The 20,547-nt window shown below is 29.9% G+C and overlaps 2 protein-coding genes across 2 annotated transcripts; one reads left to right on the top strand and one right to left on the bottom strand.

The window, feature by feature from the left end:
- Positions 1-5,737: 5,737 nt before the first annotated feature.
- LOC126839869 (zinc finger protein OZF-like) lies at positions 5,738-12,704 on the bottom strand. Its single transcript, XM_050575291.1, has 6 exons — positions 12,590-12,704; positions 11,144-11,362; positions 9,965-10,108; positions 8,036-8,233; positions 7,379-7,654; positions 5,738-6,441 (listed from the first exon to the last, which is right to left on the bottom strand). The coding sequence occupies exons 2-6, from the start codon at positions 11,320-11,322 to the stop codon at positions 5,799-5,801; spliced, it is 1,440 nt and encodes a 479-aa protein (XP_050431248.1). The 5' UTR covers positions 11,323-11,362; positions 12,590-12,704; the 3' UTR covers positions 5,738-5,798.
- Positions 12,705-13,013: 309 nt separating this feature from the next.
- Positions 13,014-17,680, top strand: LOC126839868 (zinc finger protein ZFP2-like). Its single transcript, XM_050575289.1, has 4 exons — positions 13,014-13,165; positions 14,217-14,435; positions 15,617-15,901; positions 16,305-17,680. Exons 2-4 carry the CDS (start codon positions 14,257-14,259, stop codon positions 17,590-17,592), a joined length of 1,752 nt encoding a protein of 583 aa, XP_050431246.1. The 5' UTR covers positions 13,014-13,165; positions 14,217-14,256; the 3' UTR covers positions 17,593-17,680.
- The last annotated feature ends 2,867 nt before the right edge of the window (positions 17,681-20,547 follow it).

Here is a 20,547-nt window from a genome sequence, read left to right as displayed (position 1 = left end):
CCGTAAAGATAATATTATAAAATAAATTAAAAAGAATAAAAAAATAAAAATTGTTCATTAGTGCAAGTCTATGTTCTGTAATAATAAGTGAGTACTCTGTGTCATATCTACTTCTAATATCTATGTATAAAAAAACTACTGATATCCCAACAAAAAAACTTCTTTAACTCAGTGTAAATATTCACTAAGTTAAAAAAAAATTAGTGTTTCAACATGAAAAAATATAAATTTAGTTTACTTGGCCGGAAGTCGAAGTTTGTTTTCCTGCTATAGTTTTCCTATTATAACAAGTGCTATAGTTACATTTTTTCATGACTGTTTTCCTACTTCTGATCTAATAAATACAGCAATTGATATAATAATAAAACTAGTAGGAAAACCAACTTCGACTTCCGGACAAGTAAATTTCGATTTTTTATGACTGGTTTAATATGTAGACAGATTTTTAATTTTTGGCAACGATGTATAATACATATATTACATTATAATATTCACATGGTTGCTATATTATATCACGTATTTTATATATATATATATATATTAATACATTTTTATTATTATTAAAATAATAAATTATATCTTTAGGACATAGTAAAGGTTATATTTTATACAAAAAACATTTGACACTCTAATGCGGTGATCGATTCGTTGTACAACGTTAAAAATAATTAAATATTACCTACTTCGAATTACAACAATTTATAATAAAACAAGTTGTCCCGACCCGGCGTTACCCGTGTATTAGAATAGACACCCAATCAGCTGATCGGATCACTGTATCCCTGTGGTATGAAAAACCATAGAGATGTGTGATGATAGTTGGTATCACCACCTACTCTACCGCGGTGTCGGTTGGTACCACTACCCACCGTAACACCAACTACTGCGCCGGATGTAGCGTTAGGACGCCGCCGCAACCAGCAGCTATCTTCGGTCCGCCATTCGATCATCTCGCATGACTTCGTTTACACGCTCGGCGTCTTTCTTCCTCGCAGACATTTTGTTAACTATTTGTGTTTAATCTTGGTCGTTAATTATTTGTAATCTTGTTTAATTATATAATTATATATATTAATATTTAAATAAATACCAAAGCGTCTTGGTTGTTAGGGAACGCATCCGAACCTAACCTTCAAAGATGTATTGGTACTATTGATAATCATAGTTAATCATTTGAATTAATTAAAAATTAAAAACATGTTCTATCGGATGAAATTGTGAATCTAAACCTTTCTCGAACCAACTTAATCGCGCACACAAAATTTCATAAAAATATGTCCAGCCGCTTAGAAGGAGTTTGCATACTTTCGCACGGACAAAAGAAATACAGGGCGATTCATTAAGGATAAGACACTCATTTTCTCGGAATATATTAATATTTTGAACAATATTTTTTGGTACTCATTAAGCACTTTCCTATAAAAAAAAAAAAAACAACAAAATTCCATAGACTACATTTATGTTCTAAATGGCGTTACAAACAAAATCCATTTATTTGAACTAGAGTATATTGGTTCGGTCCAAGTTTAATTTTCCCATTTTTTTCATTGGTTGCCTTGATAATAAAAAAATAAGTGTGACTACAGATTTATAGAGAGAAATCATGTCTGGTGTAGCCCTACTCTGGATCACAGTAGTCTGGAAGCCAAATTAAGTGTGATCACGATAACCCAGTGTGTGTACCCGAAAATGAGTTGCAATAGGACCTAACGTTACTGAAAATCTAAACCCCGAAATCTTAGCTGATCCTTTTTGAATATGTAGCGGTTTGTGTTAATAATTGTACAAATTTCCCAAAATCCTAAAGTTTTCGTTTAATTATCTGTATACTATGTACTATATACTGTGTACTTCTGGGTGTCACTACGGGTTGATCTACACAAAAACAGGTTACACAATACACATAAGCAAAACAAAATATACCCAATAATTTGGTGGGCGTTTGAAAGTCGGTCGGACTATTACATTTGGCCGCGTTTTGGACTGTATAATTTGTGCGATTGAACTGTTTCGATTTATTGTCCATGGCAATATCAACACCTCGTTGACATTCAAACTGGGTGTCTAAAAAATTAACCATTTGCACAGACATTGTTATTTTAAAATCGTACGTTTTAGAATAAGACAACTCGTACATACCGTTTTGAATTGCTGCATTTTCGTATGGTAAGGTAGTATTCGTTTTCAGAGCATGTAGATCGTGGCCGAGAAGTTGGTTGATCACAAAAAACAATGGTAGTTTTTCGAAATTGTCTGAAATCAACAACGTAAGTGCGATTTTTCACGGGCAATACTATTTTCTAATGTGGCTTACGTTTACTTAGTAATATCCCGAGAAGAGATGTCTGAACAAGAACATTAAACATTATTTTACTACTAAAACGAAAATCGTATATTTAACCATCTTGTAGAATTATGTTTTACGACAACAACGTTTTATTGTGCACACTAATATTAAGCCCATTAGTTACTATTGGCAACTGGATGTTTTACATTTTTCAGTGTAGACCTCGGACGACGCCTGATAAAATTGCGATGGTTACCAGTTAACAGTAACCGTGTGATATATAATTTGTACCTTTTTATATGATTCGTATTTTATAATTTTATTTCCCTTCTAACGAATTTCTTTTAAACATTTTTGGGCTTGTCGATTATAGATTGAATGTAAAAAATAAAAATAAATTCAAACGTATTTCTTACAATACTTGTCAGTGACCGTAAGCACATTGGACTGAATCCGGAATTGATGAGGCCCTTCTTAATGTCTTGAGTATACATTTGTTTTGTTTGTCAAGTATGTTACGATTTGATTTTCTTGATCTTTATATGACACAACATTGTAGCAACTAGTACTACTATGTTAGCTTTATAATGTTATAATTAATGTTAAACACACTCGTTTAAATTGTTAGTTCACTTACAAAAAAAGGTTTTTTTTGGTTACTGGACCACAATATACCACAACATATATAAATGGTTGACTACAATTACTTACTACTTGCACAATAATAAAGCATTCGTTTTGATAACGTTCAATTTCCTGGATTACTACTATGAGTATATATTACAATAAAATATCCACTTAGACTTGGTTATTGAGCAGCCAGCCTAAGTAATACATTTGTCTTCAGTATTTAAACTTTTGAACGATTTTCATCGATCATATTACCACAAGTGATAATATATTTGTGTGAAAATAACTTTCATTTTGTAGTTGCAAATTAAGCAGAAAATTAATTGTAAACATGTAATTTTACGTTATATTATAGCCTTAAAATAATTATTATTATACGATACAAATAATGGACATTTTAATATTCTGTATTTAAGAAAGAGACATTAGTCAAGGTGTGAGACAAATCCATGTTTAAACTTATTATTATTTTGTACCTAACACGCGTAATTACGTCGTTTTCTGTAGAAAAGAGTCACATCTGACGGTCCAAACATCAAATATAGCGTTTGGAAAATTATACTTTACAGGGTTACAGGTCTACAAAAATTATGACAACTCGATCTTCTTTTCGGTTGCTGGCCTATGATATTATGGTATGCTTGCTGTGAGTTTAAAACACAAATAGTATTTTTCGGATTACGCGGGTCCTTATATAATATTATGTTTTTTTTTTAATTTGATTCAGTGAATCAAGTTGTTGAATTATAATATTACTATATTACGTAAAGCTATAGAAGGTGTAAATTAACTATTTCATTTTTTAATTTAATTATTTGAAATGATATATTACCATATTGAATTTTTTAGGTTAATAAATTGTTAAAGTTCATATAACCTCTACTATTTCCTCTCACAAATTGCTGCACTATATTAGCATTTTTAGCTCCCACGCATTAATCAGCCATTCTATTTAAAAAACAACCCTAAAAAACCAGTACAGTGGGGTCGGTGCATAGTGGGGACGGAGCATAGTTGGGTCGGGGCATATTGGGGAAGGGGAGGTCACAGGTTTACAGGAATTTTTAAATCTGAAAGTGATAAAATCACTTTCGAAAAAACGCTTCTATGCAAATCGGTAGTTAGTATTTTCAAGCCAGTACAGTCCAAACCAAGCGCAGTATAAACCAGCAAAGTTAGAAAGTTTTAAATGAAGGTTCTGTATTTACAAATGAGCATCAAAGCGTTTATTTGAAAGCCATTTTATTCAATTTTATCACTTTTATTTATAATAATTCTTGTAGACCTGTGACCTCTCCGTTTCCTCATTGCTTTGATTACATTATGCCTATACTCTACTGTACTAGTCCTCTCGGATAAAATCACTTTCAAATTGAATACCAAATGAATATTTCTTATACATTTCAACTCGATCCGACTCTTTTTCTCGAAACTATAGCCAGTAAAAGTTCTAACCTAAAAACTCGTACGGTTTTTTTTTTGTTTTTTCAACTTTCGTCTGTAAAGAATTAAACTTTTTCAACTTTTACCCCTCCCCCCCCCCCCAAAGTACAAACTAGACAAAATTTGTGATATATAGAGTTGCTATTCGAAGGAATTGGTCTAGCATTAAAAAAGTTACAGTGTATACAGCGAAAAAAAAGCCCACATCAGAGTAAAACCAATACCTTCTCGCATTGCATCGAAGCTAAAATGATCATAGTGGCATTTACCTAAGGCTTAAAGTTTCCTAAGTATAAGTAGTATTACCTAATACTATTTTGTTAACCTAATTTTAGCAAGCTCATTGTAAGATATTTAAAAGGCTTTTTTCTTTGTAGCTACGTACCTAACGATAAAAAGTATTGTTGGAATAAAATCCTTATTCAGAAGCGTATCAAATAATAAAAGGGTTGAATAAGTATAACAAATAAAATGTTTAATATCAATTTGTGTACACGTATAACTTACACGACGACTGTCTCCCAATAACAATAATTAAAAACTCGGTGTACACAAAATACAAAATATGTATACTAAGAATTATATCGACCTACTAACTATGTAATATAATATGGTGTTTGGTTTATAATTCCAACAAGTATAACAAAATGTATATTAATTTTATTTATTCAATTATATGAATAAAACATGAAGCTATTATAATGATAAATTTCTATAATATTAAGTTACAACTTTTTAAAATCTGGTAGAATTACTTTATAACTTGTGAAAGAAATTCTTAAGGTATTAGGTACTACTAACAAACCAGAGAAAATTAGTTAAAAATATAAATGTTTACACTAATTTGTAGATCCTAGAAACTTGATCATGTAGAATACATATTTAAAGACATTAGATTATCAGTTTTGTTTAAATATGATACACATAGCTAAATATTAGGTTTGTTAAAACTTTTTATCTTTAGAGGACTTTTCCATTTAAAAAACTATTAACGAATTAAGAATCGACCACATTGTACATATTATATAAATTTAAAAATATACACTAGTTACAGTTTTTAATAAAAAAACGTCTATGTCGACCTTCTAATTACACATGGGGTATACGTGTACTTAATAAATATATACAAAAATATATAAATATTAAAAATAATCATATATAAAAAAATAAAAGAGTAAAATGAAATGGTAACCGTGTCAAATGTAGACGTGTACATGCCAATAGAGAATATTAATTAAAATAAAACAAATAAAATTGATGCACTTTACTCACAATGTAATATAACCAACAATAGATCAATAACATGATTAACATTTAATACAGAACATGACAAACAACCACTATAAACAAGTCTACAGGTTAAAGTGGGGTAAGTCAAACTTAATTAATATTTAAATAATAATTGATTAGGTTTTGTATAAATTATCGACTGAGATTTTCATAATTGTTTTTGTGGACATTTGTGTTTTTTGAGGTTCGATGTTACAGAAAATGACCTCAGGCACACGTTACATCTGTAGGGCTTTTCTCCAGTGTGCACGCGTTGGTGTATCGTGAGGTTGGGTTTTTGAGAAAAAGATTTTGAGCACACGTGGCATTTGTAGGGTTTTTCACCGGTGTGTACTCGTGAGTGTATTGTGAGGTTGCCTTTAAGAGCAAATGTTCTAAAGCACACAGAACAGTTGTAGGGTTTTTCGCCTGTGTGCACGCGTTCGTGTAGTGTAAGCAAAGGTTTTTTAGAAAACGACTTCGAGCACAAATTACATTTATAACGCTTTTCGCCAGCGTGCACGCGATTGTGTCGTTCAAAAAGGTATTTTTGAGAAAATGACTCTGAACACACATTACATTTATAAGGCTTTACACCAGTGTGCTCGCGATTGTGTCGTTCAAAGAAGTATTTTGGAGTAAATAATTTTAAGCACACCGGACATTTGTAGTGCTTTTTACCAGTATGCACGCGTTCGTGTAGCGAGAAAGTGGATTTATCTGGAAAATCCTCGGAACACACATTACATTTGTAGGGTGGTCTGATGTTTCCGGTGTATCCGTTAGTTACTTCATGAGCCGTATGATTGATACTATAACAAAAAAATTGTCGAACATTAAACATCAACGTTTTATAAAATTTTTATTTATTTCTTTAAATTTATATTAATTTAAACTATTTTTGTAACTTTAAACAGTCTATTATTCCTCCAACTATAGCGTGACAGTCCAACTGAACAAGTGCCAGACATCATATTATTATTTCATATAAATATGTGTTTTACTTGTTTTGTTTTATGCTTCAATGCGGATCTCAGAAGGTAATGTTTTTACAACAATAATGTTTTTTTCATTGTCAAGATCCAAAAAAAATTATTAAACTGCTGGACCCATGATTTCTTTGTGTTGCAACTCTATAGCTCAAAAATCGTAACTAAGATACGATTATAAGGTACTTTATTAGACCAAAAATTTGAAAAGACCAATCCTTTCTTCCCCTTTAAAATCGAGAAAACCCCCAAACAAATGTACACATTTTTCAACTTGAAATTACGGTGCTTTATAACTCTTTTTTAAATAGTCTTATAAGTCTAATAAGTTCTAAATTTGTATGAAATATTTTTTTTACTTTAACTACCAATAAACGATGAAAAACCAAATAACATTATGAATTTTCTACCTTACTATGTGTGAGTAAATCAACAGTCAACGGTTATTTTAAAATGTTTTTGTTACATTATTAATTACCTACAATAAATGAGTAACTATGGCAATACAATTTTATTAACACATTATTGTAATTAGGTACAAAGCTTTTATCGATAATTGTATTTTTACAGTTATAGATTCTAATTGGAGCGTTTATTTTATCACTTCAAATATAATTCATATATACTAGATGATAGAATGCGAATTAGACAGTACGTACTTATATAATACGAGACGTAATGAATAATAAGATCAGTTGCGCTTTCATATTAACGAGAGAGCAATAGATAATTTAATATATCAAATCAAAATTTGCCTTACATGAAATTCTTTTCGACGTCTTGTTTTCCATTGCTTTTCTGGTTTGTTGAGTGTGCACTATGTGAATGACTAATATGCTCGGTCATTTTCATTTTGGTCGCAAATGCCTTATTACATATATGACAGACAAATGATAGTACCTCGTCCACATCGTTGTTTGTTGTTTGCACATCTAAATTTACATTTTCTTCGATTTCTATCAAGGACTCATAATAATTGCCATCCACTAGGTCAATTTCTACTTTGACTATCGATTCGTTGCACATTTTTCCTACACTAAAAACAAAAAACAAACAAATAAGCTCAAAACTAAAATAGAAAATAAATTGTGTACTAGTTGCTCTTAGTGAAACTTAAGCTTTGCAAAATTAATATTTACAACAAAACTGATATGAGCAACTCCAAGACTAGGATCAATTTTTATTATAAAGGTGTGCTACACACGTCACTGGATAATTCAAAATAAACAATTGGTTTGTAACCATAGTAAACCGTATGATTCGCATACTCTAAATTCTAAGCATAGCTTCTGCTGGGGGTCCTGTGACCCACACGGCTTTTTTATTGCCCTGTCCGTTATTCCTCTGTGCGTAATGCTTCACTGTTATTACATCATAATAAAAATATAAAATATTTGTATTTTAAAAATCGCATTACTTGTATGAAATCCCGTCATTTTGGACAGTCTCGCCACTATTATAGGATTTTTCAAAGCAAGTTGGACTAGGTTTTATCACTAAAGCTTCGGTAGAGTTTTCTTTCATATCTTCATTTTCTTCATCTATTTTGTTAACAGAACCGTGATAATCATCAGTTTCGTCTATAATTTCAACTTTAATTTTCTTTTCAGTAACACTAAAAAATAAAACAAATTATATATTATTTAATTATAAAAGTTGCAATTATAATAATTTCATTGGGGATGTAGTTAAACCGAACATAGTTCAAGTTTGTTGTTGTTGGTTTATTAGTACATTTAAAAGAAGTCTATAAATTGGTGTCCCGTCAATTCAGCGCAGAAATCAAACACGGTCACTTGTAAAAATGAAGCAAGGCAAATGGTCACAGAACATAAATTTTTATTATTAACATAATTCGCATTAGAAATCCTAAGGGTGCGAAGAATGCTTTAATGCAAAGTCCATCCCAAGGATCAATCCTAACTCTTATAACATTATCATAATGCAATGTATCCATAAATTAAGGTCTATAATCCAAAAATTAATAACATTTGGAACAACGGGAACTTCAGTTGTCGTCTCTAAGGGCTTTACCAATATTTGTATCCTTAAAATAAGCTATGAAGTTGACATGTTTTTTTTTTAATTTACAATAACGGATTAAAAGTTTTACAAAATAACATTAAACCCTTTTTTGTAGAAAACGAACTTATACCAGAAGTTAATCTGATACCTAGCTCTAATATTAATAATATTAATATTTGTAGTTAAAAAATGTTGAGTTATCGACAAATAAAACGTTATATTAAGAAACATTTTTTCTCTTTTTTTGGTGGTTGGCCGTTGGTTGATACAAAAAAATGTAAATCGTGTACATTGTGATGTGTTTCAGATTTATAAATGAAAATGAAAACATTTGTATAGTTGCCCCCCCCCCTCTGTCTCTTACCCAAGTGTTCATTAAACAAATGATTACTTGATACTAAAGATTAAATATTAAACCTATATTAAAATAAACCAATATTAAATGTCATGTAATAAAAAAACACTTCTTTACCTATTTAGGATAAACTACAAAGGTCTAGGAATTCACCATAATATGCCTACTCATATATATATATATATATATATATATATATATATAATATATATATAAATATAATAACTAAGTATTAAACTAAAATTTTAACCCTTGACTGTCCTTAGATTACATAAACTATTATGAAATATATTCAAAACTCACATGATCTAAAAATTAATTTTATGCATATGTAAACATTCAAAATAATCCATATAAAGGGTGCTAATACTAACAGCAAGTTTAAGTTTCCATTTCCCTTTTCAATAATTTATTTAATTTATTTTCTGTTAATCATATATTATATTTGTAAAAAAAAATATGCTAGTAAATATATATTATGTCAACAATGTAAATGTTTTATATTGGAAAATATGCTTTAACCCATTTAAGGAAAATTAAAAATAATTTGCAATAGAATACCACCCTACTGTTATACCGCGTTATGTTAATATTATTTTTTAACAAAATATACTTAAAATGTTCTAATTTGAAAATCACATTACTCATATGTCAATTGTGTTTTAATTGTTGTGGGTTGTCGGACAACTGTTGTACAGTATTAAAATCAAGTTAAGGCACTTTAGATCAAATGTAATAATGAGCAAATCCTATGCACTCTTATCAATATTTGTATCCTCAAATTAAGCTTTGGTGTCAGTCAATATGTATATATTACTGACATAATAATCACAACAATAAATTTATACATAGCTTCAAAAAAGGGAAATATTAATACAAAAAGTTATTAGATTTTTAGGTTTGGCCAAATATTATGATTTCTTAACAGTATGTATTTAAAATATGTGATTTTAAAAATTGTATTACTCGTATACATTCCCGTAGATTGTTTTTTCTGGTATATTCAATTGCTCATTATCTTTTACTATTTCAAATATGGATTTGTAGTAATAATCATCGGTCTCACCAATTTCAATTTTGATTCTTGGCTCGTCTCCTGTTTCAATTAGTCTAAAAAACAAGATACATTTTCAAAAATTAGGTTGTCAACTTTAAATGTTTATTTTAACCTGTCGTTGGTAAATCTATATTGTAGAACACGATTGCTAAACTGTGCGCTGCGCTCATACGTTACTTTTTCCCTTATTATTAATGACTCGATAAACTCAGAACATTGAATCATACAAAAAAATATGCATCTTTTAACTCACTATCAATTGGTAATATATTATTTGTAATTACTATTATTACAAAATTAATAAAAATAAAAAACCGAAATTTTTTTTTTTTTTTTAAATTGTGTAGTACAAAATAATAAAAGTTAATTAAATAAATGTAAAAAAAACCTAAAATGTAAATTTAATGATTTAAAATAATTAAGCTGAGTCACTTTTTGAGGAGATTGCATGTTGCTCTAGGATACACAATAATATGTAAAATGCAGTTGATAAACTGTGGCTTCTTTTTTTTTATTATTATTTGTAAACTTATTATTGAAGGTAATAATAAAATCAAGCCAATTAACAAACATTTATACAACTGGCGTTCAAAACGTTATCTGTGTGAGCGCCGCGCTTACATGTTTACCAACGACGGGTTAAGTAAAGTATTAAACTACAAGTATTTGCCTTCTATTGTAAAATCTGTTGCACTTTTGTTTAATGAGACAAATTAATTTAAGTATAATAAAATAATATTAAAAACCTATATTGTTTTTTTTCTATTTCGCATAATGCTAATTTTGCCATATTATGTATATTGTAAAATATTATTCCTTAAAGCACATAGTATGGAAAAGTAAACACTAAACACTTTAATAGTAGCATTGAGTATATATTGTATATATAATATATACTCAATGATAGTAGGTATTATTTTATTATTAACATTGAAATTGTTTGGCTGGTCTGCACAGACATTGAATGTTATGATGCAAAATTACATACACCTAATATTTGCCATGAAATGCCTATCGATATCTTAACAATGTTACTACCATTTTTGAACAAAATTTACTTCATATTTTATTATTATAAATCACATTACTTATAAGCATCCCCGTCAATATTCTTTTGAGAAATGTTGTTGGTCGTTGGACAACTCTTGTTTGATTTTTCAAGGACTTTTGGTTTTGTTTCTTTCACTAAGATTCCGGGAAATTGATCTTTTAAATCTGCATTTTCTTCCTCTATTTTAATCACGGTATCGCAGTTATAATCATCCATTTTAATTGAAATTCTTAGCTAGTTTTTCACTTTATAAACTCTAAAACACAAAGCATATTGGCAAAAATTAGGACAAAAACTTATAATTAATCTATCAAAATAACTATAGGTGGAGTTTAAGCATATTTAAATGAATCATAAGTAAAATCAGGCGTCTTAGTAAAAAAAGACACTAGAGGTTTTACGAGCAACATTTTTTTATTGGTTGATTATATGGATATGATCTTTTAATTTTAGTTTTTAAATTCAATAAGTATTTTTGGAAGGGTTTAAGTAAATATCTTGAGTTGAAACCGCCTAATGTAGGCGCACAAGCTACTAAATCTAAGGTAATGAAATAACAACAAACGGTTTTTTAATTCTCAATGTTGTACATCGATTCAGTAGTTTAGGTGCATTTGATTAAAATATGGGAAAAAATTAATTTTTTCCTTGTAAAACAAAAATTGTGAATTAACTATATAAAATGGCAAAAAATAGATATTGAAAAAAACCCAGTATATCATTCTTGACACAGAGTTTGAACTTTCATGAAGAAAACAAGCTGCTGTAAAAGTATCAAAGTTTAACTATTTTACAAAACGCACATTACATAGGAAAAAAATAATAATTCTTCTTGTTAACAAATAAATAGAAAACCTTTACAATGCGTTATTCGAGGTCATTAAGTCAATTTACAATAGAAAAAGGTGGCACCTGGTGCGCTGCTATGAAATATTATTAGTTAACTATTTATTTTTATAGATTATATAATATCAATATTGTATTGAACAACAATACAATTTTCTTAAGTATTTAACCTTTAAGTTAGTAAATCTTTACTAATAAAACAACTCTCTACGCCTGCTGGCTTCAGGAGCCGATTCGAGCCCGTTCGGCACTCTTTGCTGGATGGGAGCTCGCGCCCCCACTGGAAAAAAAGCTTGCTTTAATAACTAAACTAACCTTACCTACCGCTTAAGAAGCAACAGCGACCTAACGAGACCTAACCTAGCCTGACCTATCCTCGCGTTGCAGACAAAAGTATAGTACGGTAACGGGCAGCTGCGGCCAGCGGCCATAGCTGCAACCACTAGCCGCTGCCTCAGTCGCCACCTATATAAGTAGCTAAGTAGCTAAAACTTTATAACTACAGGATTCCGCCAATTTTTTACTACAGAATCGTAATCAGCATAAAAAATGATACAAGACGGTTATAAAAAATCGCAAAAAAAAGGTTGCCCGGTTAGGTGATTAATGCACAATGAAAATGTCTGTCGGTACTTACTTTTATTCAGCTACTATGAGGCCGTTCTGAGGCTATGATCTATGGACGTATAACACAATTATAAAATTAATTAATTTATGTTTTTTTTATAATAGCAAGTACCTGTCAACAATACGCAACGATATAACTCTGCGAAATAACAGTAACTATGGCTTTAGATCAGACATAAACAAATTACGGACAACAATCTACTATAATCTTTATGGATAAATGATAATGATGTTTATGCGTGTGCGACAAATAATAATGGCCGCCAGCAGGCTGGAGGTAGAACGGAGTGAAGGTAAATGCTATCAATTAGTTCTAGTTTCTACCACCAGGTGGCCTTGGCATCCTCTGCTGTTGTCACATAATGCACACACAGCGTTATTTGTGATAAGTGCATTTTTTTGTTGACGTCTGTAACATTTTTGTGTATCCGGCATCCGCCCAAAGTGACTCGGATTTATTTAAAAAGTTGTATTGTTGAGTTTCTACAACGTATGAACGTTATGTGTGTGATTTTCTACCTATTTTTTATGTCTAAGAAGCAAATCATTGCAAGTAGCTTTTTAGTCCCATTGTAGTTGTTTAATAGTAAGTACCGAGAAATATTATCATTAATTTTACAGTTCCATTTGTTTTAATAAATTAATAGGTAATCTACAGTTTACGGGTATTAATATGGATTTATTAAAAAATTCAAATTGATTAGCTTTTTAAATGTAAAGACTTAAAAAGTGTGAAGCGCTATCAACAGGGACAATAACACTAATTTACAGTAATATTGTACAACAGATGGCATTACTTTTTTCTAATGTAAATTAACTCGCTGAACTCGAAAAACACATTAAAAAAATAATAATTGATAAGTAGTGAATCACCATATAGGTAATATTTTTGTTAATTATGAGTTCTAATACAATTAGTGATAATAACTTATTGTTGATGTACTGTTCGATTTGATCTAAAGTTCCTCTTTAAGCTGTCGATGTGTTGATGTCTTGTTACCAATCTAGACAATTCATTAGGTTTATATAATTAATAAAAATTCAACACCAATCGTCATGATAGCAAGAGTCAAATGATATTCATTATAGTAGCACTGGTTTAATTAAAAATGTTATCCCTAATTTACTAATTCAGGATTTTGTTAGAAGAAAGTAAATATACGATATTTGCTTTCTTAACAAATATAATCTTATGTTTACCAAAAAATAAAAAATATCTTAATTAATTATTAAGAGCAAAATTGAATTACATTTTAATTTATTGGTGAAGTCTAACAGTGATTAGTAAAAGATAAATCATGAGATCTTATGTTACTTTTGTAAAATGTGCCTAACCTAACCGAATAACATTAAAAAATTGTACAACTTTTGTTTATTAATTAATTTAATAAGTATGGTTTATATTTACTGAGTATAAATAATTAAATTTTCTAAAATTTTAATTATTTTTCCCTATAAGCAAGCATCGACCTACTTCTAAAGATGCGGTTCTTTTAAAAATCTAGGGCTTATTTTTATTAAAACATCTTCCTTCAGTCATATTTCTTTTGAATATGTTTAAACTCAGGCTTAAGTCATTTTGATAGATTAATTATGCGTTCTTATCATAATTTTTGAAAGTATGATTTATGTTCTAGAATTAAAGAAGTGAGAAACTAGCTAAGTATCAGAATTAAAATGGATGTTTATTGCCGCAAGACTGTGATCAAAATAGAAGAAGAAAATGAGGATACGAAAAAACAATTTACCGGAGCCTTAGTGAATAAAACAAAACCGAATAACATTAAAAAATCATACAAGAGTTGTTCGACGACCTACAACAATCCTCAAAAAAAAATTGACGCAGATGCATATAGGTAATTTTATTTATAATAATACAATTTTAAGTAAGTTTTGTTCAAAAATGGTAGTAACATCGTTGAAGTACTGATAGGCATTTCATGGCAAATAACTAGGCGTATTTTGCTTAAATAGGTTAAGAAATATTTTCCAATAAAAAACAGAATGATATTATAATTATATTTCATAATATTCTAATGTTTTGCAGCATACTAATGGTGTTAACACTAATAGTATGTAATTTTTTCTGACAAACCACAACAATCCTCAAATAAATATTGACTAGAACGCATAATATAAGGAATGTGATTTTTAAGTTAAATATCGGAAATACATTTTATTAAAAAATAATAATTAAAATAGCCATAGGGATTTCATGGCAAATTATTAGGCGGTTGTAATTTTTCTTAAAAAAATAAAAGTACCTAATATAATTTTAATACGTTGCATATAAATACATATATTTTTTAAATATAAATTTTTTTTACAAATAATCTATAAAAACCATCTTTTTTATTTTCATTTAAAGAGAAAAAATCAAATAACTGGTCAACACCCTTCAATAAACGTTAAAGCTGTATCATTAAATTGACGATTATTATTGTCAATAATTCTCTATGGGCTTTCACTTAAATAATATAATAGATAATAATAATATTTTACTTGTTTTTCCAATATTCTAAGTATTTAATTTATATAAAAACATTAAATATTATAAAACTAAAAAAAGTGGGATCTCTAGGTTTTACGTCTATGAAAATTATAATAATAAAAAAAAATTTTCTTTGAAAATAGGAGATATACGATGAGCACAATTCGACCATTTCAATTGTACTCATTATTACCAGCGACTAAAAGTACCGCCTTTTGATTTTCAGGCTTCATTGACATGGCACAAATTCATAGAAATTAAAGTGAGAAAATGAAACCTATAATATTTTGAAAAACATATATTTAAAAAAAAAATATATATTATATTTTGAAACATAATATATTTATATAAAATTTAAAAATAACACTCGTATATCAGAATGGTATTCATGATATGTGATAAAACATTATTAACATAATTTTACAAACTTTTTATTTCACTGGTAGTAGCTAGTGCATAATTGAATTGTAAAATGTTTTGCTCGCAGATGACGTAGCAGATATTTTCTATTAAATGTAATTAATATAGATATTTTTTTGTTCTTAGTGTCGGAGAACCGTACAACAAAACAATGTTCAACGTCGAAGTGGACCTAGTGAATGGACATTATTTTGAGTCGACGATTGAAGTTGAAAAAAATAGTTTTTTAGATGTGCAAACAACAAACTACGATTTGGACAATTTGGACAAGATACAGTCATTTATCTGCGATATATGCCAAAAGTCATTTTCTACAAGAAAGAGAGTTTCCCGGCACATTACACATTCACACAGTGCACACTTATCAACCCAGAAAAGCACTAAAAAACAATTCGTCAAAAACACTTTTATGTAAGGCTAAGTTCTTTTTGATATATTAGATTACCAATTTTTTTTTTTTGTTATAATGAAAACGCATGTATTCATAACAACACATATTACATAAGGAGATACAGTCTTTTTTCAATTCTTTATTAATTGATAAAAAGATCTTATAACTATTTTGATTAATTTCAATTTTGAAAAACGGAATATATTTATACATATAAAAATTATAGAACTTTTTTGAAAACAGAACATTTTTCCATAAAATGTATATAAATGTTGATATCAACATCCACATAGCTGGATGAATCAAATTTATGAAGCAGGACTGTTTAGCTATAAATAATATATGTTATATTTATATCAAATTGTGAGATGAATATATTTTTTAATACATTATTGTTAATTGTTCGTCAATGTTTTGTTGTAGTGGTGTCAATCGTATGAGAAATGAAGACCATAAAAAACCTGCTGGTTGTTATTTCGAATCTGGGATTGGAACAGATAACAATAAACAAACAGTACCGAATAGTAGCAATGAAGATATAACAAAACGGTCATTATTCCAGTGTAATTTATGTCAAATGTCGTATAACACTAAAAAGCAAATATCTTTACATATCATGAAATACCACAAAAGTTCGACGAACAAACACTCTCCTCGAAAACCAAACACTGAAATTCCCAATAAGTTTTCTGCAGGAAGCACAAACATCAACCGTCCTTACAAATGTGCGGTGTGCCTAAAATCGTTTTTTCAAAATTCCCACCTCACAGTACACCAACGCGTGCACACTGGCGAGAAGCGTTATAAATGCGATATATGCTTAAAGTCATATTCGTCTAAAGCCTACCTAGAAGTACACGAACGTGTGCACACTGGTGAAAAACCTTATAAATGTAATCTGTGTTTAAAGTCATTTTCTGTAAGATGCGCTCTTACGGTACACACACGCGTGCACACTGGGGAAAAGCCCTACAAGTGTGACGTGTGTACAAAATTATTTAACCAAAAAGGCCACTTTGAAGAACACAAACGCGTGCACACTGGAGAGAAACCCTACAAATGTAATGTGTGTTTAATGACATTTTCTGTAAAAGCCACTCTCTCAAAGCACAAACGCGTGCACACTGGAGAAAGGCCATACAAATGCCACGTGTGTCTAAATTCATTTTCTCGAAAAGCTCACCTAACAAACCACGAACGCCAGCATACTGGGGTAAAGCCCTATAAATGTGGCGTGTGCCTTAAGTCGTTTTCTAATAAAGATCTCCTAAAACTACACTTACGCGTGCATACTGGCGAAAAACCTTATAAATGCGTTGTGTGCTTAAAGTCGTTTACTCAAAACGCCCACCTTAAAACACACGAACGTTTGCACACAGGAGAAAAGCCCTACAAATGCGATGTGTGCTTAAAATTATTTTCTGATAAATCTGCTCTCACACATCACAAACGCGTCCATACAGGTGAAAAACCCTACAATTGCGATGTGTGTTCAAAATCATGTTCCCAAAAACATGACCTCGCAAGACACAAACGATTGCACACTGGAGAAAAACCCCACAAATGTAACGTGTGCCTAAAGTCATTCACAGTAAAATCCTCTCTTACACAACACAAACGCGTGCACACTGGAGAAAAGCCTTACCAATGTAACTTGTGCCTTAAGTCATTCACTGTATCATCTAGCCTCAAAAAACACAAATGCCAATAAAAACAAGCTTGAGAACTTCGGTCAGTAGTTTTAATAAAACCTAAACAATTATTAGTTTAAATGTAATATAAATTCGACTTTACCCTGTAGACTGAAGTTTTTAGTGATTGTAAACATGATTTATTTACATTATAAATGTATTATTAATTATTGTTATTAGAAACCTAGTATTTTTTTTTTATTTTTATAATATTTTTATTCTTGTTTTTAAATTATAATTACAAAATTTTGTATTATTCATTTAAAATTGTTGTTAATCTATATAATTATTTTTAACACCATGCAGGTGCCATCGACAAAGGTATCATGTTGATGTGACAATGTCTCGCTATGGAGTCCTATCTAGCGATTTATCCCCTACCAATTAAGCAGTCGCGTATTTCGACTTAATATCAATTGAAGCTAAAACCAGGAGAGAACACGGCTCTGAATGGTTTTTCTTCATTCGGTTGGAAGGAATGGTAGGAGACATTATTTTCCTTTAAGTATTTAATTACTGTTCTGTAGGAATCGGAACTGTACGTTTGCATTCTGACGCCTTGAGTTGAGCTTTTACATACGAAGCTAGTAGGGGCAATTAACACTTTCATTTTTTTCACAAAATTGAGTGAAGTTTATTGGTGTCTGGATAAATATGGGAGGCTGATTAGGTGGCTTAATTTTAATGTTATCCACGTTAGAATGTTCATTGACTACCATAGGCTCGTCAGTTTAAGGTTCGATAGGAGAAAAGCGATTTTGCGAGACAAAAATATTATTATTAGTATCTCTTTTTGATTTTGGAGAATTGAGATTTGGGGATCTTACGCGTTTGTTATCAATTTTTTGCCATTCCTCATCATCATCGGATATGTCTGACAACGACGAATTTTTAGCTTGGCGGCTTGTAAAAGTACTGTTTGCTGAGGATAATATTGGTAAAATCGTTTTAATAATGGAGCTTTGCGAATAGCGAGATGATGTGGTATTGCTATTAGACATAGCGGAGAGGAGGAAGAGCGGCAAGACCGGTTCGAGAGGGGCCCTTGACCAGTTGTCAACCGCGTTGCGCGGTTTTTGTTATGCACAATACTTATCAAACAACTAAATGTAATATGTGCTCTACATAATCTAAAGATGTGCTACATGAAATACTTTGTTGATTTCTCAGGTTGTTGTTGTTGTTGTGCTGCCCCCCACTCCTCCTCCTTTTATTATTTTAAGAGTATTTTATCTTAAATTATTATACAAATACAGGATAAGACATTTGTTTTAGTGCATTATCCTAAATGAATCGCTCTATATTATTTAAAAAAATTATAAAATATACACACTATCATTTAAATAGTCTAAGTACTTAAAGTTTTAAAACTTAAGGGTAGTCGAAATGAGACAGTCTTGATATTTATATAAAAAACATACAACTACGCAGTATTTTTTTTTAACCACAATAATTAAAAAATGCAATACCGACTTTTGGTTGTAGATTATTTTGTAGTTACAAGTTATAGCAATAGGCCTGTAGCCTTAATGACCATAGCAATGTAAATAAATGAAAAATTTGTTTTTCAAACCCGACTTAATTAGTGATATGCATTTTTTATTAAACTTAAAATATAACAAAGAGAGCAAAAGTTTGATTTTTTTTAAAACAAAACTTGAAAAGTCGATCGAGATAAGTTTTTATTACGTGAATGTATGAACAATTCCTTTGTGAATAACCACTGATGCCAACATGTATAAAATCACACATGTTGTTATCTACAAAAGCCAACATTTTTTTTTGTTTTACACTTGTTTAAGATAAAAAATTAAATATTTGATGCTCATAAATATTATACGTTTATCGATAAATATATAATATAAAAACGAGTAAATAATTTGTATTATGTAAACTTTTTTTCTTGAACTAGGTAGTCTATCCTATATGTGAGCCAATTTGTATAGCAGTAAAAAACTTGAGTCGAACAATATTCTTTTTTATTTATGTGTGAACACACGAAATACTATGTTCACCATATAACGTTTCAAAAGCATACACGGTCACGATGAGAATGGTTTATTTACATATTGTGTTTTTAGTATTGGCATGTGTTTTGGTGAACACCTAGGTTTTAAAAATACACAGACAACCGGTGCTATACACAAGAACTATGACCGATTTAAAGCGCGATTTCCGCTTGTAACAGAGAAACCTCGTCATAGTTAATGGATATTGCTTAGCCCCTAAACTAATATCATGATTTTTCGAACTTATTTTTTGTTTCACTAAGCAATATTGTACACAGAGTTTACGAAAAGCTTTTGTTGGAATTTCATCACTTAATTCTTTATACAAATCTTAAATGATTGCATTTATTTATAATTCATAAGATCTTTGTCACTTAGAGGCCGTCGCGTCGTTCATATTTGACTTTGGCATCATTACATCTAACCCATTGGTTTCCATGGCAAACAAAACAAGAATAATTGGCAGAAATCATTTAGGAACTTTGTGTACAGGAATAATACAATTTGTGTGCTCTATTAAATTCTCACTCATTTTACTACATTATACACAGATTTGTATGAAATCAATATGTCTTATACTCCTCACTGAAAATGTATTTTTATAATTTCTGTTAATAGTGTCAAACTGTTTTCAGATCATACTTTGATATAAAAATATCCCATATTCGCCCAGCGTCCTATGTGTAGGACACCAGTTTTTATGGTCTGTATCATAACTGTTCATTTATATCAACATTGTTCAACTAAAAAATAAAGTTGGACATAAATTATTTAGTCAACCGTTGTAATAACGTTAATATTTTAATATTATTCCCAAATTCTTATCAATTTATAAATTATAGATGATATTTTTTTAAAATCCTAAAATTTTATACTTATAATGTTTTCGAATCGACCACAAACATTTTTTTAATCGATAATATTTCTAAACGGCAAAGTGGGACAGGGATGGTAAATTATTTACAC

The sequence above is a fragment of the Adelges cooleyi genome, unplaced genomic scaffold (assembly GCF_023614345.1).
Source record: "Adelges cooleyi isolate 19-005CV unplaced genomic scaffold, UGA_ACOO_1.1 ACOO_flye_CR_arks_rails_tigmint_CR_PRNA_31, whole genome shotgun sequence".
NCBI lineage: Eukaryota > Metazoa > Arthropoda > Insecta > Hemiptera > Adelgidae > Adelges > Adelges cooleyi.
The sequence above is the reverse complement of the archived record's forward strand: the minus strand, read 5'-3'. Positions and strand labels throughout refer to the sequence as shown.

Coding starts and splice junctions, on each gene's coding strand:
- LOC126839869 (XM_050575291.1), bottom strand. CDS start 11,322: ATGGATGATTATAACTGCGATACCGTGATTAAAATAGAGGAAGAAAAT. Junction 10,109..11,143: donor ATTGACGGGGATGCTTATAA/GTAATGTGATTT, acceptor CTTGTTTTTTAG/ACTAATTGAAACAGGAGACG. Junction 6,442..7,378: donor GACGTCGAAAAGAATTTCAT/GTAAGGCAAATT, acceptor TTTTTGTTATAG/TATCAATCATACGGCTCATG.
- LOC126839868 (XM_050575289.1), top strand. CDS start 14,257: ATGGATGTTTATTGCCGCAAGACTGTGATCAAAATAGAAGAAGAAAAT. Junction 14,436..15,616: donor ATTGACGCAGATGCATATAG/GTAATTTTATTT, acceptor TTTTGTTCTTAG/TGTCGGAGAACCGTACAACA. Junction 15,902..16,304: donor TTCGTCAAAAACACTTTTAT/GTAAGGCTAAGT, acceptor GTTTTGTTGTAG/TGGTGTCAATCGTATGAGAA.